A 24928-nucleotide genomic window follows, 5' to 3' on the forward strand; every position below is an offset into this window, starting at 1 on the left:
ATCGCCTATTTTCACAAATTTAAAATGTTTTTCAAAATAATAAAACATGCCTAATAAGATTAGGCATAAGGGATAAGGTGCCGTGCAAGATAGGGCCCTTGGTCTCCCCTACAGAGAGCCTTGTCCTGGGTGGGAGGGGTGCAAAAGGTGCCGTGTTTGCAACACATCCCATAAGTTACAGAGTGGGGTTATTATCAAAATGATGGACAGATAGAATTGGTTTGTTATTTCTGTGCTGTGTTAGATCTTATCTTGTCATAACCCGAGGCAATAAAACTGAGTTCTTTCAGAGCTGTAGGTCAAAGTGTCCTCGATTACTAGATCAAGATGGTTTCGCTCAGAGCTGCACATACAACTGTTCAGATGAAGAACCACTTCAGTCTATTCTAAAGTATAGGCTACCATACATATAATGTGTCAGTCAGTATTGTGCATCTATGCTTCATGGTGATGTAATGTGCACACTCAGGGATTTGAATTGTCTTTACAACTACAGTTCAGGTGAATTGGCTGTAAAACGTATTGGTGAAAGTGAAAGCTGAAGTGAAAGTTTATTAGGTAATGTACCCCCCCCCCCCCCCCCCCCCCCCCACACACACACACACACACACACACACACACACACACACACACATATCCCACACGCAATGTGTAATTATTAATATCCCAAATGCCTAAAATGCTAATGGTAATATGAGAGTTTAGAGACAAGGTACTGTATGTAGCAGTTTGGGCAATTAAACGCTGATGGTGGACAGACAATTAGGCAGCCAGCTAGCTAATGAGCCCCATTCCATTCATCGTGGTCGAGGACTGAACCTAAAAATACACTTAGCCTATTATTTGCCGTACTAACTTAAAAAAATAAAATATTTAATTTGGTAATTGCACGTGATAACACGTGACATGATTAATAAGTGGTCTGTTAACACCTGCATTACACCCTCGACTACACACTACTGCATTCGGTCATCTCGGGCTTTCTTATGCCAGCCTGAATGGCTGGCTGCTCCTGATAAGTCTAGTCTCGCGCTAAAGCCTTGTCCTAAGATGAACTTTCCTCTCTTCCAAACTTGAAGAGCTTGCTATGCTGCTGCGATGCAATGCAACACCTGGCTGCACGGCACGCGACAGACCAAACAACACCAGTCAGCAATGATCTCCACCTTTTCTGTATTATTATCCAACGGTTTGCCATCTATTTCTGTTTGTAACACGGCCGTCTGAGATAATATTTCGACATTAGATATTTATTTCGCCAAAAAAATAAAATAATAAAATAATATCCAGAGCTAGACTTTTAAACCGAGGCACGCGGTGATTGGGCGTCTCGCGGTCACGCGGTGGAGTGCAGTCGCTGCTGTGCCCTGCCTCGACTCAAGCGCTCGAGCCCGTCTGTCTGCCACAGCTCTATAGCAGAGCAGCAGCGGCTGTATTCTGGATCCTCCACCGCGCACACGCACATACACACGCACACATACAACAATTACTGACAATTACACAGGAGCCCCCCCCCACCCCCGAATTTGCTGCTGCTTCGTTCGAGAGATAATTCTTCACCATGGGCGACAAGAAGAGCCCTACCAGGTAAAACAACCGCGTCGAACGAGCCACTAACCGACTCGTTTTTTAGCCGAGGATCCGGGCGGCGTTTTGCGGGGCTGATATTCGGACGCCGTTCTTTCTCAAGGAGTGTTTCTCCCTTTTTTTTCAGTTAGTGGTGCCCAGCAGTGCTAAGCTAGAATAGTGCAGTCACTATGGCGGACTCTCTCTCTCTCTCTCTCTCTCCTCTACACAGTCACACAGACAAAGGGATTTTTTTCTCAGAGGGAGACGCCTGGCATTCCTTTAAAACGCTCTTCCTGCCTAAAATAGAGATGGTTCGAAGGTCAATGTTGACGGCAGACATTATTCGCTATCGGGGGGGGTTTTGTTAGCCGACATGCTAAAGGGTCGAGGCTCGAGCCTGAATTTTTTTTTTTAATAGCTGCGCTCGCGACTGCCTGCTAGCTTTAGCAGGAGATAACGTAGAGTCTGTGTGTGTGTGTGTGGATCCAGTTGGGTTTATATCTGTTATAGTCGGGACTCGAACCGAATATACATGACAGCTCCCCATATATTTTGGGCCACACTTGGATATCACACGTCTGTTATCGCGTGACATCATACTTTTAACCACTTAAACCCCCATATGGGTGACCGCGGAGTCCCTCAGGGCTCAATGCCTGGTGTCTTTTCGGTTTTCGTGTTATTGTGGGGTTAAGCTTCAGCTGAAAAAATAGCCGATCGGTTCTGAGCTTGTCGATCTGCTATTTTCCAGTTGAAGCTTCTTTCCCCCTCAACAATATACCGATGCAGGGGTTTAAGTGGTTAATGTATTGTTAAATTATGCAATTATATACCACAACTAACTTGACCTTTTGCGCCCGTGTCTTTTCTCGTTTGCCTTTGCCCAGGCCAAAAAGACAAGCAAAACCGCCCGCGGATGACTGCTACTGGGACTGTAGCGTCTGTACCTTCAGGAACACTGCCGAGGCTTTCAAATGCAGCATCTGCGAAGTGAGGAAGGGCACAACCACAAGGTAACGTTGCTTCTCTGTCTGGTTTTTCTTCCTCCCCCCCCTCCTCCTCCTCCTCCTCCTCCCATGGCTGGCTGCAGCATTGCATCGCAATTTATGGGAATGACAACTTTGATCGACAGCCCTATTTGACTGCGTCAGCCGACAGGGAATTTGGACGTGTTGTTGATAGACAATCTCGCGAACATCTTCCTGCACCATGCTCTTGTTTTGTTATCGCCCTGGCCTGGACCCTTATACCTGGACCCTTATCGATATAAGACCCAACAGATTCGTCTAGGTGCGCTGCCTCACCAGCTGGGAGGGGGAGGGGCGGGGAGGGGGGGGGGGGGGGCACTGCTACAGTGCATCAATACAGAGCGGGTACTGTCTGTGAGAAGGATGCGTTTTCATAAACAACGGGGATGCACAATTTACCTACCTGTAGGATTACCAATAAAAATGTTTTTTTACTGAAAAGCCTACATTAGATGGATTTCCTGTCATGATGACGGGAGGTATTTTTTGAGTGTGTGTGGGGTGGTAAAAGTGAATAGTGGTCCTAATCATGGGAAGGTGATTGGCATTTTTCGCTATGTCTGGCTCGATTCGTGCCCATGCTGCTGTTAGATCATGAGAGGTTATTCATAAGAGGCTTCCAGTGAGTTGTCTAAATATGTATTTTCCACAATAATAATCAATTCCCTGAGTTGCATATGGACATGTCATATGCATGTCATATGCAATCCTATTCACAACCCTCATTTTTTGCCACAAACTGCTTGTTAACTTGCCAGTGACTTTTCAAGGGAGTTGAACATTGAAAATCATCCGTGTAAGATAATCTGCCCAGCACCTGTTCTCTCGGCCAAAGTTAGACTTACATTTTCACATGAGAACGGGTGGCTACAACTTATAGGAAATCGCAATGAGATCATAGTGGTGCGTCTTGATATGATGACGGGATTCCCTTTCAGTTGTGTGTTTACCATCACCCCCTACATCTTCTGGGGAATGTTGTTGCTAATATGTAGTCTGTGACCGAGTGTGGGTATTCATACACCTCTCAGCATCAGCTGCACGGTGAGATGCAGAGATAGATGAGTCATTTGCAAGTCTGTTGATGAGTCCCCTACGCTTTAACCTTTCCAGCTGTGGTTTTACTATGAGTGGGTCGTTTGTCACCCCTGGCCTGCCACAAACAGGGGAACCACATCGACACTGGTTTACCGAGAATCCCAAATAGACTGCCGCTCTACAGATTTCATTCTCATGTGTTGGTCTCCCCTCCCCCTACAATCTTTTCCCAGCAGCATGTAGCTTAAAGCCCCACAGCTGATGATGCAGGCTGAGCATGCTGCACAAAGCAGGAAGCGGAGAGGAGCGGAGCATGTCATAGCCCTCCTACCACTGTGTTTTTTTGGCAATGGCCCAGTTGCCTCTATTTGGTAAATGGAAATGTGTGACATCACTGGAGTGGTTGTCACATGTCGTTGTTTGATCTGAATATTATTTAACCTTTTGATTGATGTGATTGTTTACTGTTGCCAGGCTGCCTCTTATTCTAATGAGCACTAATTATCCATCTTTACTCCCTCTCTTTGATGTATCCCACCAGAGCATGGGATGGAGTAGTGCTCCCTCAGCCAAATGATCCACGCAGTGGATTGCACTTGCTTGTTTGTCCTTTTCCTTGGTTCTGGTTTGAATGGTCCTTTTGGGAAAAGGTAACTTGTGTGCAACTAACTAAGTACTGGAATGCTTCACTCGACTTTGCACTTTGATTTCAGAACAGTCAGAGTTGTTGCTGTTGTATGTTTGGTTTTAGGTAGGTGAGCCTTTGCATTGATTACTGCATCTCGTTCACACAGAAACTGGGGTAAAGTAAGATGATAGATCCACAGCTTAATAAGAGGGATCTATCAAAGAGATGTCCGATCTTAAGGACAAAGTTATACTAAATAAGCAGACGCTTTTGGGCAACTTGGCTTCAGTTGACAAGTTCACATCGACAACACAGTCGATGTGACATCTTGCTGTCACCTTGTTCAAGCCGTCTGTCCAACAATGGCATGGTGGTGTGGTTGCTGGCGCTTTGAACGTTGAGTTGGTCTGCTAAACATTGTACTTAATGAATATTGATATGCCCCCAAGCACAGTACAAGCTCTATTTTGAGTGTACCCCGACCCAAGTCACCAGGATTGCAGCTGTTTCCACAGGTGTTATTGAACAAATCCTACTACTTCGAGGCTCCTGCAGGAATGGTGGGTTATCCCAGTCACAGGTGGTGGAATGCCAACGGTAGGTTAGAGCAGTTAACCGAGTCACACAGCTCTGGTGTGCTAACGGGGGCAAGAATGTGTGTTAACGAGGGCGAAAGGCTGGCTACAGCATCAGCATGTAGAGAGGGAGAGGCCCCCTGCACTCCCCAGCTGAGCGCAACCTAACGAACCTGTTGACCCTATCCAGCCCAGTGATGTAACTCGACACCGGGGGTAGGCTAAATCTAGCCTCTACTATGCTGACTCTTAAAATAAGACGGAATTATGCGTTTTGCATTTGACCTCTGCTAATCTACAAGTCGAAGTAGCCCAAGTGCGTGGCGTCTTTTGTGCTCGGTGCCTGTCTCTGTAGTAATTGGAGACTGAAGGGTTTGCATTAGCACCCCTGTGAGGGTGCATGCGATCATATTCAAATGGATCCCATCACCTGAACCTGAGCACTGTGTGAATGTGACACCGCATTGCCATACATCAGTTTTCAGCGCGGTGGTGTTTGGTATGCACCTCGAGCAGCCCCGCGGCCCAGGGAGAAACCATTAGGAGACCTCTAAAGTTGATTGATGACTCGGATCACAGGAAGTCTTGAGGGTACCTCAGTCTTTGAATGCTGTGGCGTTATCTGTTCTTTTGCGAACTGTTGTCTGCCACCTGAAGTAGGATCTACATACTCTATATATGGAATGGGTTGTCATTTTTATTCAAGCTCAACCATTTTTTACAAGATCAGATAAACAACTGTGATCCCTAATTAATCTGAGACACGTGGCTTTAATTAATTGGAACAAAAGCTTAACAGCGCAAATATAGTGCAGCATTGAGTGATACTGGAAATGGTGTTTGGGCCAACACCAAGCATCTGATACCAAGAACCCAAGTAAACGCATATAAAAAGTATAAACAAAGTAATTTACACTTTCTCCACTTGTAGAACAGTTATTAATCTCTATTGGAGGAAAAAGGAATGCAATCCAGTTTTCATCCCGTAACAATTACAGTTCAGGTCTCTATTGTTCAATAAAATGAAAGGACTGGATGGACTGGCAGTCTTAAGTCAGTTTTGGCATTGGAAAAATAATAGGCTCTAGTTTTTTGGGTTCATCAAATGTAAATTTTGGCCAATGTCTGGCATTAAAAGAAATACTATTAATCTCACGTCATATATATAGACAGGCATTAAAAGGTGGGTTGTACAAGCTCCATCATTCCAGTTTCAAGTAAGGTGGAAAGAGATAGATACATAAATATGTATGGATGCATGATGTATACATATAGGTGCATGGTTATTTATTCCAGAAGTGAAAATGTGATCAGTAAAAGTTGCCACCATATTTCTAATTGGTTATTTTACAAATCTGAAATCAGAATCTGTATCAGTTTCAAATATATTTTTTTCCATCATCCATATCAAAATCCAGATATTGATTAAAATAATCTGTTTCCTGTAGTGTGTGTGTGTGTGTGTGTGTGTGTGTGTGTGTGTGTGTGTGTGTGTGTGTGTGTGTGTGTGTGTGTGTGTGTGTGTGTGTGTGTGTGTGTGTGTGTGTGTGTGTGTGTGTGTGTGTGTGTGTGTGTGTGTGTGTGTGGTGTGAGAACTAGCAGAAAGCATTCTGTAAACAGAAAGCAGACATGATTTCCAATGCCCATAATGAGCTGGTTGTGACAAACCAGATGGTGTGATTGTGATGCATTGGAAAGCCATCGTAAGTTAAACGTGTGTTCATACCTCCACTGATAAAGCATCCTGCTGCAAATGAGTCGCAATATGACTTATTTTACCGAGTCCCAAGGGTGACCCTGAAATATAAAAAAGTCAGCTTATATCTGGTATATTACACTGATGTTCTTGTCTACTGTCTACTACATCTATGTAAACAGTAACTACTACTTCTAGTGTAACTTACATCGATCTAAAATCGTTTTGCAATGCTAAGAACTTCTGCCTTGTATTTAACAACGCTAAAACAAGGAAGAGTTTTTTTTTGTTGCTACATTTCAGCTGAAGTTGCAATTGTGCTTTCAGTCAATTCAGTCACATGGCTAAAGAGCGAAGGGCTATCCTAAGTTTCTTGATATTTATGTTTTTGGGCTTCTTACACATTTAGTCTATCCGTTTGGCACTATTGACTGCCAAGACGTTTCTCACTATTCACTGCCAAGTCGTTTCTCACTGTTTTATTAAAGTAGCTGTGTTTCCTGTTTGGAATATATTGTATGTTTACTTCATTGTAAGCTTGTTTTCTTCATTTCAGGATCAGTAAATTCTGTGATCAAACTTGTGGGCTGTTGTTGTGAAATGCGCTCCTGATTGCTTTTTTCTCGCGCAAAATCTGGCAACACTGAATAATCATTCCTCAGTCTAGAGATGTTTGTATTTGTAGACTACATTGTGTCATCTGTGTTTTGTTTTTTAATGCTATCATTGGATTGGGGCTGCATAATGTTGTTTTTGGCATCATACCTCTAGTTATTCATAAGTCATCAGTTCTCCTAGGAAAAGGAATATTTGCTACCCCCTTCCTTCTCCGTTGGCTTTGTTTATTTATACTTCGTATAAATACGGCGGCGTTGCTAACCGAACATTGCAACGCATTGTGTGCTCGGGATCGCTACTTTTTGTGCGACACCGTTGTACAACAAAGTATAAATCAGGGTTATGAAATACATCATCTGAAGTGAATCCCACTATGTGAAAATACCAGACCAATAGCACTGCTGCAAACATCTCTACTTTTCGTTCCTCCTTACTTTTTTATCACTCTGTTCCATCTCTATTATTATTCCCCCTTCCACATAGCGTGTTTGTCTTGTTCTTTAGTTCCTATCCATCTCAGTTCCTATGAAGTTTGCATATTTGTCCCCTCTGTATTCTGACTTTTACTGTTGCAAACGGATACTGTAGGCACAGAAATGGATAGACCTCAGACTCTCTCTCTCTCTCTCTCTCTCTCTCTCTCTCTCTCTCTCTCTCTCTCTCTCTCTCTCTCTCTCTCTCTCTCTCTCTCTCTCTCTCTCTCTCTCTCTCTCTCTCTCTCTCCCCCTTAAATTGGAGCAGAGCGATAAAATGCAATCTGAAACGGACAATGTAAGACCTATAGCTAAGCTTGATATGTAGTAAACCCCCAAAGTGTTTAAATCCCCCCTACAGTGTTTCCCCTAGGATAAAGTTGTAACTGTAGTGTGGAGGACAACGATAAAGTTGTAACTGTAGTTTGGAGGACAGCGCGCGTGAGGAATTTCTTTTAAATTATATATTTGTCCCCTCAAAAAGTCGGGTGTCTTTGAGAGAGTGTCGAGGAGTCACGGTGGCTATTTACAACCACAAACAGCAGCTAAAGTCCTTGTGTTCTTAATGTCTGTCTATCTATCAGGCCCCCCCTGGTACAAACGACACCACTGACCGCTTTCTACATACTCGCTGGGGAAGGCTTGACACCGAAACGCGTCCGTCCGCATATGCCCGTGCCTTATTAATTAAAAAGTACCAGACCAGGACTTTGGAGTGCTGGTTATTCTTTGTTTTATACATTGTGAGCCGTGCACCCGATGAATGATTGCCAATGTTTGCCCCGCGAGATTATTTAGGATAAATTATTTCATTAACTGTTTGACTGCCAATGACGAGATTTCTCGTCAAATTTTGCTAAGGCGCAGCCTGCCAATGACGAGATTTTGTGTTTTCGGTGGTTTTCCACTAGATAGCGCTGTTCGCTAACCTGGGAGTCATCATTTGACTCATGGTCCCATGGATGGTTAATGGACTGCCACACCTACCATTGAGCTCAATGTATATACTTAAGTGTAAGGTGGTACCGAAAATAGCAGATCTACAAGCTCTCTATAAGCACAAGTGTTTTCTGTTTTCAGTGCGTGACAAGTGCATAAATGAAGCATTCGGAGCGTTGATCATGGGTCAATAAACAGGGAAGGTGGTGCTGAAAATATCAGATCTACAAGTTCTTGTTTCCTTGTACATTCCAATCAAAGGAGTTTGTTGTAATGGTAATTCATGCAACAGTGTTGCTTTCTTGACAAAACTAACAAGTCTACTGTTGTAAGTGTAACTTGATTTAATATGCTGAGATGATGTACAGACAAGCGGAATATGAAGCGATACGCCGTTCTGCAAATACAAGCTATAAAATAAATAAATAAAAGCGATACAAACAGCATGTAAAACAGCACATATTCCAGCCAACGCTCAAGCCTAAATCTGTGACCCATTGAAAGGTGTTACCCTAAGGGAGACTCAAGAGACCTGCATGAATACTGACTCGCCACACGACGCTGACCTGTTAAGAGTTCACTGATGAATTGATCGAGCAACAGCATTTGTCTACAAAAAAACGAACTTTGTCTAAGTAAGAAGAAGTAATTCTCTTGCATACAGACAGAAATAGCCTAGTTCATCAAATAGTGAAATTATTACATGACTGGCTGCACAATTAATGGAGAATAATTTGAACACTTAGAATTTACATACTTTAGTTTTGTTTGTGTCTATATGCGCACACTCACACCATTCTTGCTGTTAAAGTGATGGAGCTGAGTCATTATAATTCGTGCATTCTACTGCTGTCACATTAAGGCAAATTGTCTGGGATAATGGAATTACGTAAGAGGCACATGCTGGCACTTGCCATTTGCATCTCTATTTCTTTGCCCACCCTCAAACACGCACACTGATTTTGTTTATCCAGCATTATCAGCATTTGCACTAAAACCCCAAGCGCGAGAGTGTAGCCCCCTAATCTTTACGTGCTAATTGGCGGATTTAAAAGTTCTTAATTACCTCACAGGATTTGACAGAGTGGTGAGTGATTAAATACAATGGCCAATTTGTCAATCTGACAAAACGCAGAGAAATGTCGAATAGTGTTGGCGGGGGGGAAAATGAGACGGAGAGCGAGCGAGTGTCTGAGACGGAGAGGACAGAGTGTGCACAGAGAATACGACACAGAAAGGCAGAACAGCAGGGTAAAAAGAGGACAAGGGAGAGGGAGGGAGGGAGTGAACGGGTTGATGCGCAGAGTCAGAGCTTGCTGAAGAGTAAGGGAAGAGGGCAGAGGAGGACAATAGACAGCAGCAAAGCGGCGGGAGGGGAGCGTCTGGGTGTTGCTGTGTGTGTGTGTGTGTGTGTGCAGACTGCACGTGCCGTGAGCCAGGGTAGGGGACAGTTGCAGTGGTGGGGTGTGTGTTCACTCAGCCGTGATTCTCCAGGGGCCTAGGAGACAGAACGGAACCCATCATTACCCAGGGAAGGGGTGTGTGTGTGTGTGTGTGTGTGTCTGTCAACTGGAGACCGTTCCACCGGCAACACCAGGGCTCGTGCTTCCAACTAGAGGTCTGTCATCACATGGTCCACCTAGACCAAAAAAACAAACAATATCTGAGAATGAATATCAAGGTCCATGTTTTATTATGGTCCATTCTATTACAGAGGGTCCTGGGTCTCATCATTGTGTGTTATACCTGAGCGGATCCGAGAACCCATGGACCCATGATCAGTGCTGATCAGGAGAGAGAAAGTTCTGTGTAACGTGCCTTTTGGCACAAATAGCATGGCAGCCAACGTCTTTGCCTTCATTACACGCCAGTGACGTGAGACTCTCTTGACTCAAGTCTTTTGCCTGAATAGGCATTGTGTTTTAGGAACTAGCAGTGAATGCCGCTTCGATGAGCTCCATGCCCGTGCCTGTCTGCTCGTGCACTGCACAGGGGACATTTTACACACGTTACTCATGTTCATACATGATAGGAGAGTTGCTTCAGTTGTTTCAAGGTCACAGATGGTTGTTTGTTTCAAGCCCCCTGGTACCCTCCAACACGTGTGGATAGACGCAGTCATAGTCTGTCTGGTGAATTTATATTGAGCGAGTGGCCATGTTGATGACGCTTCTATTTTCGAGGAGAGAAATGCATTCTTGAAGCAAAGTAAGTCCAGAACCAGCCACTTCATTATTATCGAGCCTCGCCTCCTACCAACAAGAAGTGTCTGCCTTCTCTTCTCTTTCCAGTTATTTTTAACAGATTGCGCAGTTGTAAAGTTGCTGCCACAGGTGTTTTTCGGAGTAGCCTGTTTTAATGTCTGTCCTGTCCTTGCATTCAATGCTATTTTAATGCTTCAATTATACTCTGTCGTATGACACGGTAAAATAACCTTGGTTCATCCACTCAGCTAGCACAGTTTCTGTTGTTTCTGACATCCGTGCATGTTGAAAATCTCCATTTACAGTATGTGCATTTGACACGGTTTCTGTTGTCTGGCATCATCCTATGCATGTTAAAAATCGAATCTCCATAATGTGCATTGGGTTTATGTTGTGTTAGGGTATAACATCAGTGCATGTTGATCTCTATATGTCCACTTGGTTTATGTTGTTTATGACTTTGTCAGTGCATGTTGATCTCCTTTCACGTGACATCAGTGCGTGTTGATGCACATATATGGAGATATATGTGCATTTGAATGGGGCTATATGTGCATTTGACTCCATGTACAGTATGTGCATTTGATGTTTGACGGTGGGATTTCACATCATCTAGGATTGAACACGTTAGATCGCCATGGTTACTGAAGAGGTTAGAGTGAGTGACTCAATGCATGTTCATCCCGAAACTTCATATGTATATGGTCATGGTTGACGACGTGGAGCTCCTTATATGGATCCTTAAATGATTTGTTTGAGTCTGATCTCATGAACAACACGGTTTGTTTGGGTCTCTGATGTCATGCTGTCACAGTCAGCATGACACTCCATATTTGGGTGTAGCTGCAATGGGAACTCTATATATGGTTATGGGATGGAGTTAGGGATGGAGCTCGTAAATTGATGAGCACCTTATCGATCCTGCTTTTTGATCCGAGCTTTTATCGAGCCCTCTATTGATCTTTTTCTATTATTTTGTGGAAAGATGTGAGACGACAAATTCAAACATGATGAAGTGAAAAGTGACTGCACGAGTCACGGTGGGTCAGTTCACTTACCACATTACAGGAGTAGGGGGAGGAATAAGGCTCTAAAGTTTACTTGACAACAGAGCAGAATCTGCACGTGCTACCTGAGTGTGAGTGTTTATTTAATTCACAACAGTCTGTCGATGTTGTGCTCTTAACCGATCTAGCCACTTATTTCTTGGACACCTTCTGGTTGACAAATGTTAATTATTACTCAATGGACGGCACAATTGATTAATGAAGTAAAGTAGGCTATGCAAATTCGCATCTGATATTACCAGTAGTTTAGTTGTTAAAATTTGTTTCTTAGCTGGTAGAAAAATATCCACACCACAACAGCCCTAACATAAACATAAACATAAACACACGCACGCACGCGCGCGCACACACACACACACACACACACACACACACACACACACACACACACACACACACACACACACACACACACACACACACACACACACACACGAACACGAACACACACACTTGCTCTCTGCCTCTCTCTAGCTTTCTCTCTCTCTCATAAAAGTGTATAATTCCTCCCTATTTGGGGAATTTCCCCCCAAAAATGTCATGCCTTGATCAGGGGTTATGGGAAACCCAAAGCAAGCAAACTAGGTTGGCGAATCTGTCATCAGGGTCTTTGGTCCTGAACACCTCAGCATTGGGTTTCCTTTACCGTTTCGCTTGTTGGTTGTCACTTCTCTTCTGTCGTCAAAGTGAAAGCTCACAGCAGTCATGTTGTCCCCCTTAACGTTGGCACTTGACGTCTTGTCGAGCCAATTTTGAAACACGGTATGTTCACATCAGGAGCGATGGGGCAAAACTAAACAAGACTAAATCACTGCAGCAGCAGTGACAGGCAGGTCCGACCTAGTCCACCAAACTGATGACGCACAGCAGAGACAAAAGCAGCAGGAGAGAGAGGGGACAAGAGGTGAAGTGGAGACATATTAACAACGATGGACATTTTAGTAATCTAGAGCAGCGAGAGAGACGAGGAGGACGATGGAGCAGGTATAGAGCGAGTATGTATGTATGCACAGGAGTGGGACACAGTGGAGCTCAAATGATCCATACTTACTGCCAGGCCATTTTGTAACCTGAAGGTTCAGTCACGCGTGATTTGGGACCCAACCAGAGCTTTGGGCAAACCCCACCCCCGGAGAGCCGCTGGAATCCAAACCACGCCCCAGACCGTCTCTTTGTTCCGTGTTTGTTAACTGTTACTGTTAAAATACGCTATTCTGTTATATAATTGCTTCTCTGCTTTACAACACCAGACTCTGCTTCTCTATATCCAAAGAGTTTATAAATGGATGAATCAGAATCAGAATCAGTTTTATTGTCACATCACAGGTTTACAAGGTAAAAAAGTGGGTGAAAGTGGGATGGAGATGGCCGTTTTGTGCATCCGTTTGTCTACTGTTATTAAAATACGCTAGTCTGTTAAATAGCTTAATAATTGCTCGCAAGATATGTTTGGAGTGGAATGAAGAGATTTTAGGCTGCAGAACATAATCAGACTGATCTTTATCACCTCACGTGAATGAACTTATCCCCTGCCAGATTCATATTTAGATCTTAGTTGGAAAACTGCCATAAAGGCACTTCATCAGAGTGTTCAACTGTTGAACACTTCTCCATTCATGTAAAATAAAGACTAATATGCTATTGAACACACGTCACACTCAAAATACATGCAAGCAACATCATGATGCTGCCAGTAAGGTGTGCTTTAATCTGCCTGTATATAATTATTTTAAGAGGTGCATATGAATGTGGTGCATGGCAGGCCATCACAAAATTATGCATTATTTTCTAATCCTATTTTAAAGCTAGCAGAGAAGCAATTATTAACCAATATAACAGACTAGCGTATTTTAATAATAAAGCCAGCAGAGAAGCAATTATATAACAGTAGGACTAGCGTATTTTAACAGCAACAGTTGACAAACATGTATGGATGCACAAGACGGCCATGTCCATCAGATATACATTCTAGAAACAGCCAGCTAATGGAGACGGTCGGACGGCATGATTTGCCAAAGCTCCGGTTGGATCCCAAAATCATGCTTCAGTCACAAGAGGAAAGGCTCTCAGTGAGACAGGATGCGCACACACTCTGTCTGTCACACACACACACATACTCAAAAGCACACACTTTTGTTCTCTCCCCTTTTAATTTCTCTCTATATCGCTCACAAAAGCAGACACTTGCTTACACTTACCTCTGGATCGTGCAGCCAGACCTATACATCTCTAACTCGCTGACTTGGAGTAATGAAGTTACAGAACTAGTCTGTTGGTTGGTCTAACGACAAACTAGCCAAACGCCGAGCAGTTGTTGGAGTTCAAAATTTCAGCCCGAGACCCACGGTACCTGATGGGTTTGGGCTTGCAACCGTGCACTGTAAAAGTACAGATCTTTAGATTGTCCGTTGTCACTCGTTTTTACACGGGCGGATGGATTTGGGACATAGAAATTAACATACATTTATAGCAGATCGGTTGTGGGAGGGGGGGGGGGGGGGGTGAATGATACATAATGAGGAAAATATTAATTTGTGTCTTTCTGTGAATTCCAAGTCCACCAGATTTTTTTTATGCTTGTCCGCTGTCATGTCAATCTCACGTGCCAATCTCACAACGTGGCACAACGTGACGCTTTGTGAGCTTGTAGATCGGCTGTTTTCAGCGACTGTTCCCCCAGAATAGGGATTCTAGGGTTCAAGTGGTTAATGTTAAAAAACTTAAAAATAATGATCCTGTCACACACACACGATTTGGAGGCCCCCCCTGTAGTAACTCTGGGGACCCGGTCCCTGTTGAAGACCCCTGCTGTACATAGAAGACCCAGAGGAACTTGAATGAGGAAAGAGGGGCTAGAATAGTGATGAGTGTATCCAGTGAGACTGGATACACATGGGAAGAGAGGGAGCAAGCAAGGTCAATCCCTGAGGGCAGAAGACGGGCCTGTCCGCAAAATCTTTGTCTGCAGGGGATGGTTGAGAAGATGGAATGTTTAATTGCCACCTTTTGGCAGTGGGGGAATGTATGCAGCAGCTCCCTTGCCCCGGGCTGCTCTCCACGGACCCCAAGCACAGCTCCCCCAGCACGCACACACACACACACACACACACACACACACACACACACACACACACACACACACACACACACACACACACACACACACACACACACACACACACACACACACACACACACACACACACACACACACACACACACACACACACACACACACACACACACACACACACACCATTTACTGCTTTACCCATGGATGGATGCTAGAGGTAACAACGTGCTCCTGTCACCTCGCAAACTCGGGTCAGATTTGGCACACAGAAAGAAAAAAAAGGCATCCAACTTGCCTTGTTTAACATATTCCACACAGGCAAGACCATTCTGCCTCGGCTTCGCTCCGTCACCCCCCCGTACAGTGGGGATCGGGGGGGTGGGGGGCACTGTATGTTTCTACATAATGATCAAGGTGCAGGGCGGCAGATGTTGACATGGATGAGCACGCGTAGAATGTTACGTCAATGCTAACACGGCGTAAGGGAGACGCTGTGATCAAACTGATGCCCTGTGGCATGCTGGCATGTGGGATCCAGGCTGAGGCAGCGATAGGCCTATACAACCACATGTGAAACTGGTCACTGCTAAATAAAGAGGAATGAGACAGGATTCACGGTGCTGCTGTTTATTGCAATCGAATGGGAACAAGGAACCTGCGCTCTCCTGGACTGAGTTGTGAGTTGTGTTATTTACAAAGTCAAGTCAGTTGAGTGGGCGATGTTAAATTACTGTGGCATTGGCTCTCCCGTACACACTGACCCATAGATGAAGGAATCTCTTGCCTGTCTGGTAACATTCTCAGTTCTCACTCCCTCTTTCTCTCTATGGCTCGGCTGTCTGCCACTGCATTCAACAAGTCTGGCAGGAAATAATTGCTTGTCCTCCACATAGCACTTCAAATGAGAGGGACATGTTAATTAGGGCTTTCCTGCACCTCTCTCTTCTCTATCGCATTAGCCATCGCTCGCTCACTTTCTCTGTTGTCACTCTGTTTTGGGGTCTCTCGTGGAGTGCTAGGTCTCTTTGTCTCCTGTGTCTAGAAACAAATCTCCTATCAGCTGCGGTTCCATCCTTCAACGCTGGGCTGGCTAGTGACATTAGCATAAGCCCAAGCTACAGGGGAGGGGAGTCAGGGTGTCTCTGTCACTGGGATGGATCAGTGGATGTATCTGAGTAACCATGGGTGTTGCTCTGCCTGAATTAGAAGTGCTTAAGCCTAATGATAGTTATTTAAGGGCATCCCGTGAAGGGAGTCTCCACCCCCCCTACACTGTGGAATTTAAGAGGCAGGCAGAGGACGCATTGTCAATCATGGTAGTGTGAAGAGGTAGGTAATATGATGTTAGCACTCGTGGTCAGGAGTGGTTGGACACCAGGCTGCATGCTTGCACACACACACACACACACACACACACACACACACACACACACACACACACACACACACACACACACACACACACACACACACACACACACACACACACACACACACACACACACACACACACACACACCGCTGTTAACCATAGAGGGCTTTTGTTGGGTGTGAGACCACTTCCCGTGGTGGTACATGGGTTCTCTGCTGGTCTCAGTATTGTCTCTGTTATATAAGTGGCTTTTATTTGACCCTGACATGGTACTACAAAACCATATAAAATGTAATGAACCTATGTAATTATGTTTGTTTTTTGCTAAACAATAAGGCAGATAAATAGCCTTTTGGTATTTATCATCCCCGCCATGGCCGGAACAGCAGAAGGTGAGGGATTATGCTCTCGCTTTTGTGAGTCAGTCTGTCCATCCCTCTGTGAACGGCAAATCTCAGACACTGCTGGACTGATCGGCGTGAAACTTTGCCCCGCATCCCCCCCCCCCCCCACCCCGACAACAGGTCGCAACACAGCACTGTACCCTCTACACTCCCTCTACGCACTTTTCTAGTCCAATAGTAAAATGGTTATAGAGGCAGTCGTTGACCAATGTCACTTCATCACCCGCACATGAATACAGGGCATGCTTTGCGAGTGCACACACACACACACGAGGTGACAGACAGGGTCCCAGGCCATGTTAATCGGCCACAGAGCGGCGTTGTGTGAATACAGTGACGTGCGGTCGGTAAATAAATAACGGGCCACGGAGAGCGGTGGCCCTATCATGCCAGCAACAACTCATGGCTGACTTACAGCTGGCACTGAATCACTGGTTAACTACCGGGGGCTGCTTCTGTCACAGCGAGCTAAGCTGCTACCGCTAGCTGCTGCTGCTGACACACAAATCTCAGGCCCCGTCCTGGACTCGGGCGACAGGCAGAAGAGGCATGGAGCTTATCAATAAATCAATCAATCAATCACGCTCACTCCGCACCTCAACCACTTCACTAAACAGCTTCCCCCTGCCAGCCAGAATGATTTCATGTTCTGTCGGACGCCGTCCGTGCCCAGAAGCGTGTTTTTTTTCCCTTCTGCCTAACACTACACATTGCTTGATGGATAAGCGAACATATTCATGGCTTTACCGCCGCCGTGCTTTAGAGAGACGAATAGCTTTTGTGTGTGCAATGCATGTCTGCTCACGTTACAATTGTATTGTTCTAAACGTTTGGCTCTGATGGTGGCCTAGAAGCATTCACTTTATTTTTACGACATGACTGTAAGCTACCCCTCTATAAGAGTGTTTGTCTGTCTGTCTGGAACTAATCTCGCAAACCGCTAGACCGATCTTGTGCACACTACCCAACGCGTTTTTCTTTCTTCACATAATGCTCTATACTGTTTGAAAGTATTGTCAAAGAATCCTGTGGGAAACTAATGAATGGACTGCCCAATAATCACGAAAAGCTGCCCATGTTTAGAGTAAAGCATACATTCCCATGTACTGCTACTTAATACACTATACACAACTATACCATGGGCACAGGCCTACATTCATTGTGGTGTGGACTCCACCACCCACAGAGAAACGTACTACTTGCAAGCATGGTATGCCGGAGAGCTGTGGACAGTTTAAAGCCACAATCCATAAGTCCATTTGAAGTTATACTCTGCTTGCAAAAGCCTGCCTCTCAGAAATAATGCGGCAGCTGTGGCTGGTGGATCGCCAGCCAAAGGCATCAGGCTCATCAGCATTCGCCACAGCAGGCTTATTGATTAGAGCATGGTGAGAGCGTTACGACATGATGCCCTATTATGAGGGATTGATGGCCCCGTGATCAGCTGCTCTGCCCCTTTGGGGCTTGGGGAGGGGGACCGGGTTTGGTGTTAGGGATCTCGGTCTTAATAGGCTGCATTGGGCAAATGAGCCTGATGGAGAATCAAAGTGACCAAAGAATTAGGGGGAGGACAAGGAAAAAACATTGACATTTTGTAGTAAATCTTTAGGCCCTGGAGGGTGAGATGGAGAGAGCGTGGGGGAGTGTGAGGCTGAGCGAGGAGCCGTGGACAAAGATGAGTAACTTACTGTGGTGCAGTGTCAAACCGTAACACCAAGGTTAACCACCTCAGCAGCTGCCTGGAAAGCTCTCTGCACAGCTGAGCCACTGACATCAACAGGGTCTTCTCTGACACCACACAGTCCAGTAATTATCAGCCAGCCTCAATGCATTTGCTCACAGAACCTCTTCACTATAGCTTTGTTGCCACATTGAAGCCAACATTTGTATTCAGGAGGAGAGCCTCATTTAATTCTCCAGTAGCAACATTAGATTGTGTCCACACTGCCGCTCGGAGTCCATACGAAAGTTTCTGAAACTCCTGCTGATCCCTTTCTGACCACCAACCGGCAGAAACCTGCTCCATGAATCGGGGCCCTCCTCTACACATCTCGGATATCACAACCCACCGCCTCCTGCCAAGGGTAGAAAAACGATTGGAAAGGCTGGTTGTATTCCTATTGAAGGGCCTCCCGAGTAGCCAGGGACCTGTGCCAGGTTGCTTGGTTGTGCACTGGGCTTTTGAAGTGCGCGTTTGTGTGCGAGTGTGTGCTTGCGGTTTATTCCTCAGCATGCCTGCCCAGTTCTGGCCTGTGATTATCCATGTTGCTGGCTGCAGTCTGGTCTTGGCCTGGCTCGCTCCTCTGCCAGTCTGCGGTTGTGCCCCCCCCCGTCCTTACCACCACCACCACCACTCCCCTTCCCCCTCCCCCTGAGGTCCTCTTGTTTCCCCTCAGATGCCACCAGCTGGTGTCCATTATGCTGCAGGTGTGTAAGTTGGCTCAAGCAATAGGGGCCACGAGTTTAGCATTCGGCCCTTACAACTTTCAGTGCTTCCTAAATCAGCAGAACTGAGACGGCAACGGACTGATCTTAGATCATGGAAAGTAATATTTAGCACAAGAGTTCCATGCGGGTGTCTTATGAACATCATTCATTGCATGTTCCATATAGGAGACAATGGCATGTGTGGTGGAGATTATTTTCTTGTCACCAAGGGAAGTAATATGATCTTATCCCCTTTTGAAGTGTCATCCATGGCTTTTTTTCATCTACAGACAGCATGCTGTTTTTCTAAGCTATCTTGTAACATATTTGCCTGCTGAATGAAAATGGGGGAGTTCAGAGGGGATAAGCTGTGTGTGTGTGTGTGTGTGTGCGTGTGTGTGTGTGTGTGTGTGTGCGTGTGCGTGCGTGTGCGTGCGAGAAACAGAGGTTACAGAGAGCTCATCATCCATGAGCCAGCTCATCAGTGTGGGGGGGCCGCTGCAACCATCCCCACTGAGGCCCAGTCTGTGACAAATGGGGCCAGCCCCACCGTAATCAGATTAGAAGGCCTAAGTGACGTGCTGCAAATGTCCCACCTTGTGATCCCTAGCATTCATTTTATTACATCCGCGGGCTAATGAGATTACCCTTGAAAACAGTGCAGCTCCACCAGGAACTGTCACTTAAACCTACCTCCACACCAGCTGGGAGCATCGGCCCCTTTCACTCCCTGGCTTCCAGGTCCACTCGCCTCTCTTTATGAGCCTGTTGTGTTCCAGCCTTGTGTGTGTGTGTGTGTGTGGGTGTGTGTGTGTGGTTCCTTAGCTCCACTACCAGGCTAATCCCCATTTGTGCCTTGGCTCTTTTCTCGACAGGAAACCCAGGATCAATTCCCAGCTGGTAGCCCAGCAGGTGGCTCAGCAGTACTCCAGTCCTCCCCCGCCCAAGAAAGAGCGCCGAGAGAGGAGCGATCGCTCGGACAAGGAGCGCCCTGATGAGGATGGAGAGCGCCCCGAAGGCGAGATTCGTCCCGAAAGTGAGGAGCGCCCCGAAGACGAGGGGCGCCCCGAAGGTGAGGCGCGCCCCGAAGGTGAGGGGCGCCCCGAAGGTGAGCATCCCCCCGAGAGAGTGAGGCCGGAGGAGGAGACCCCAGAGAAGGACAAGGCTGAGAAGGAGCAGCCAATCAAAGAGAAGCCTGACAGAGAGAAGGACATCGTCCCAGCCATAACCAAGAAACCCAACAGCAAAAAGACAAGGTCAGTCTGTGAGGTAGTCCAGCTTTACTAGTGCATCTAGAAGCTCGAGCCAGGTAGAGTTCTGATGTCTCATGCATGTTTATGTGTCTCCAGACCCAAGACAGACAGCCACCAGAGCACACCCAATGAAAAACACAGCATACGGGCCGGGAAGGCATCCAAGACCAAGACCGCTCACATCTCCAGGTGCGTAGCATAGTGATGTCAACGGCAAACAGCCTTTCATGAAAAAATATCCAAATATGCAACTTATAAATACATGTTTGTTGACAGTGTTATTTGGTTATGGGGAGATGTCATCATTTTAAACACACTTGGGGAGGTGCAATAGAGTAATATCAGATTTCAGACTTAGAGAGTGAGAGAAAAATAAGAACAGGCATTTCTGCACCGGTAGGTCTACTAGTTGATGAGCAAGAGAGAGCAAGAGCCGAGGAAGGTCTACGAATGAACAAAATGTGTCAGAAATGTATCTCTGGTTGGAACCGTTTCACAAAGAAGGATGACAACAAAGTTACATGTTTAGTTAATTAACCGAATAATGATGTCTGCTAATTGGTTGCAAAACTATCTGTTTTTGACATCTCTAGTAACAAAAGTTACATGTTTAGTTAATTAACCGAATAATGATGTCTGCTAATTGATTGCAAAACTATCCGTTTTTGACATCTCTAGTAGCGTGCCCCCTTATGTCCTTTTCTCCTTTCCACATGTGGACAGGTGTAGCTTTGTGTACTCTACAATGTCTCTTTTTATACTGAGTTTTTTGTGCTCAATTTAGTGTAAAACCTCACATGATTCACAAATTATCTTACACTAATAAACGCCCACGCTGCCTTTTATCCCCACTTTGCCCCTGAGTACTTGTTGCATCACCAGCTCGATTTGGTCTTGTCTTGTACAATCGCTTCACTCTCTCGCTTTGTGTTCGTTTGTGTATTCCTCCCTATTAACCAACCCTCCGTGGACCTCCACAGGCCCAAACTGAAGAACGTCGACCGAAGCACGGCCCAGAAACTGGCCATCACCGTGGGTAACGTGACGGTGATCATTACAGACTTTAAGGAGAAGAACCGCTCCTCGTCCACGTCCTCTTCCACCGTCACGTCCAGCGCAGGCTCTGAACAGCAGCATCAGAGCTCTGGTTCCGAGAGCATGGACAAGGGCTCATCCCGCGCCTCCACCCCTAAAGGGGATCTCTCCATTGGGCATGACGAGTCGTTCTGAGACTCCCCTACATACACACACACATACACAAGCACCCGCTTGCCCCAGCCCCCGCCCCATCCTCCACTGCTCTCTCCTCACTCCCCGACTCCAATGTTTCTGGACACTATGGATCCCTTTGGGGGAGAGATTTCACCTTCCTTATTGCTGCCCTGCCTCCATTCTGTAAACACCCCTGGATTCTGAGAGGACCAGCACGGTGCACCTGGTTGGCGAGATTGATTGATTCCCCCGCTCCCCTCCTCCTGTTTGAGTTGAGGGTTGGGGGGAGGGGGGGTCTCCTAGTGCTTACACGACCATGGTACAGGCCAGGACAGCACGCCTAATAGGAACAGGGCCCCCTCCCCTTCATGGTAGCATCCAGACATTTTTATGTATTGTTTTATATTTGTACGTGGATGTGAGGCCAACTCGATATTGTTTTCTTTAATTATTTTCTTTGTAAAGAAGAATTCTCCGCTGTGCACAATAACCACCCTCATTTTAATAACTTTGAACCATTCTTACCCTTATTTATTACCTGTTGCACCTGTATACTTTGATATTATTGTTTTGGGGTTTGATTTGTTGTTTTGTGTCGACGCTTCGCTGTATCATACACAAATGCACTCACTGGTGCTAGATACACTGTGACACGTCTTTTTTTCAGATCTGGGATTGCCATTCACTCAATGTGACAAAGAGCTGTTGAACCAGAAATTCTCATTCTACAACACTGTCCAACTCTGAACACTGTCGGGACCTCCAGCCAGGTCCGTCTCATTGATATGTACAGGTCAACCTGCATCCGAAGAAAGGAGAGAAAGAGAAAAAAAAAACAGAACAAAGGCCACCTGAAGTCCAAACACCTAACCTTTTCAATTAGATGTTTTGTTTTTGTTTTGTTTGAAGCACTGCTTCCGCAGATGTCTTAGAGTCTCATGTCCTTAACTGTATTGTGTAGGCTATTGTGTAAAACACTAAATAAAACAGTTTATTCGCTGCATTCCGTAGAATTCTCCTGATCGTTCTCTGGAAACCTGGTTCTTTTCTGTTGTAACTGAAGGAGGAATTTGTGCAGTTCCACTTGGTAAAACCATATTGAACTGTAATATAGTCTGTCCTTTACCTGTCGTTACCAAGCTGTTGTGAGCTGTTTTTATCTTTACTTTTCTTTTTTTGCTTATGGATTTTATTTTATGTATTGTGGTCCTCATGACAATTTTATTTAATGAACATTTGATGGAAGATTCAAAGCTTCAATTGACATGATTATGATTGATAAGACTCCAAAGCTGTCATTGAAGGCAAAACAAACAGAATCTAGTTGTTGATTGAACATTAATGGCTCTTTCAATTTGCAAGTCAGTGAGGCTTTTCTAAGGGTTTTAATTCACTTTCACCTTAGCTGGCACTAGACCAACATAATTTCCTTTTAACTGTATGAAATTGTATAAAGAATAAATGTGTATATGATATCTTAGTTTTATTTATTGAAGGACCAAAGGAATTTCATAATGACATGATAAATAGACAGAAGAATAACAATTTGAAAATGCAATTATGAAAATGTGTGCGTTGAAATAGACCTTGTCAGTGGAATTGCATTTCTAGGGAACAGCTTGGGTCCAAGTTTATTTCCTGTCAGCTACTGATATTCGTAAACACTGCAACAGGAAATAGATTTGGACCCATTTAGAATGTTTATGTTGTCAAGTGTGAAAAGGTCTATACAGTTTAAATAAAGACTAATATAATCCATTTAAACTGTGTTCTTATTGTCCCCTCCTCAATGCGTACGGCTAAATTCAGAGCAGAGAATGACGTACTGTGACTCAAAGGCCCAATCAATTATTTGGTGACATGCTCAGTGAAACGGTAGGCGTTGTGGGTGGGTCAGCTGATTTTAACTTGTGGTTCATCAATTTTAAAACCTAGCCCTTTGTTTAACTGCCCAACCCCCCCACCTAGCCTTCAGAAGCCCAATTAGCCTAAGCACACCTCTTCTGTCCCTCCAAGAGCAACTAATGTCAGATTAGATGAGGTGCACATGTCCCTCAAACGCGATGTACTGTTTCCAGGGACACGGTTTGGGTCTATAGGCTTTGCCGTTACACATGTAGGGATGATAATCATGTGTTGTGAGTTGAGCAGTGTTTGATGTCCGGGTGGCATATGTTCATGACTTTTTTTCTGCTATTCAGCTATGATTATTAATATGTACTTTATATGAAATATGGAGTCAGTGTTCAAAGTGGCAAAAAGCAATGTGAACAGAAATACTGAGGTGTTTGGGTCAGAACACGAGGGAAAAATGTTTTGTCCAATTTGAGAATATTACCCTGCTTTGTAATGCAATCTATTATCAATGGGCCTGAAAAGCCATCTCTTTTACCTGCCTTATCCGCAACCTCATTCACTTGACTGAATAGTCTGACAGAACGGATTCATTATGTTAAATTATTGAAAAATGGCCATTTGCTGAGTATATGAAATATTGCTTGTATATAGAATTTGAAATGGTGCAAATAGCCAACACTATGAAAATGGCATTCGAGCTGAATGGTTTTTTGTTTGTTTTCCTGTTTCCTTTCCGCGCAAGCAGTTCTGTTCTTGTGTGCGACCAGTAACCTTAATTTACTGTGTAAAGATGGTTACATTTTTTTAGCTTTGTTTGTCAGAAACCCAAATATAGAATGCTTGTTTACTGACTGTATAACCTTAACCGTGAATTTCCAAGTAAGTGTATTATACAAACTTCTCATTTTCCTGCTATAACAATGTCTTGTACAATGCTTTTAAAGTTATTGCTCGGTAAAAAAAAGAAAAAGTATGTAGGGACGGTATAATAATCCATTCTGTTTAATCCGGTTTTAGTTTGTTTCTTTTTCTAACTAGCTAATGTGTCATTGTTTCCCCTTGTGAAATGGTCACATTATGTTTCTGGTGTGGAAATGTATGAAGCATTTCAGCTGATCATGGCTCCTTGTCTAGCTTATAATGTTGAAATACTACATGTTTCTGGCATGTGCACGACTTTGCGCTTATAGGCTAACCGTATCATTTTCCTCCGCTTCAAATAGAAATGTCTATTTATGAATTTTGCTTGTAGTTTTTCACAAATAAAATTGTTAAAGTTATCTATCTTTCTGAGTGATCCCTGTGCTTTTTTGCCAATGTGTGTTGTTTTAAGAAGACGGGCATACAGTAGGCTATGCATTAAATGTGCACTTGCTCTTGTAATCGCTTCACGCCTCTAGAGGTGATGTGTCTATTAGTATTTACCTCCTGGAGGTGAGATGGCAGCTAGCGGGCTGTCACCAGCTGTTTTGATTGAGACGTCCTGGGGTGTGTG

At 44.8% G+C, this 24928-nt stretch overlaps 1 protein-coding gene across 1 annotated transcript; it reads left to right on the forward strand.

Annotated features, from left to right (window-relative positions):
- The first annotated feature begins 1389 nt into the window (after positions 1–1389).
- rybpb (RING1 and YY1 binding protein b) lies at positions 1390–24719 on the forward strand. The gene is made up of 5 exons (XM_084063166.1): positions 1390–1587; positions 2457–2582; positions 19987–20367; positions 20461–20553; positions 21345–24719. The coding sequence occupies exons 1-5, from the start codon at positions 1562–1564 to the stop codon at positions 21592–21594; spliced, it is 876 nt and encodes a 291-aa protein (XP_083919292.1). The 5' UTR covers positions 1390–1561; the 3' UTR covers positions 21595–24719.
- Positions 24720–24928: the final 209 nt, after the last annotated feature.

Source organism: Gymnoscopelus microlampas, assembly GCF_963454915.1.
Source record: "Gymnoscopelus microlampas genome assembly, chromosome: 7".
Taxonomy (NCBI): domain Eukaryota; kingdom Metazoa; phylum Chordata; class Actinopteri; order Myctophiformes; family Myctophidae; genus Gymnoscopelus; species Gymnoscopelus microlampas.

Coding starts and splice junctions, on each gene's coding strand:
- rybpb (XM_084063166.1), top strand. CDS start 1,562: ATGGGCGACAAGAAGAGCCCTACCAG. Junction 1,588..2,456: donor GACAAGAAGAGCCCTACCAG/GTAAAACAACCG, acceptor GCCTTTGCCCAG/GCCAAAAAGACAAGCAAAAC. Junction 20,368..20,460: donor CCCAACAGCAAAAAGACAAG/GTCAGTCTGTGA, acceptor ATGTGTCTCCAG/ACCCAAGACAGACAGCCACC.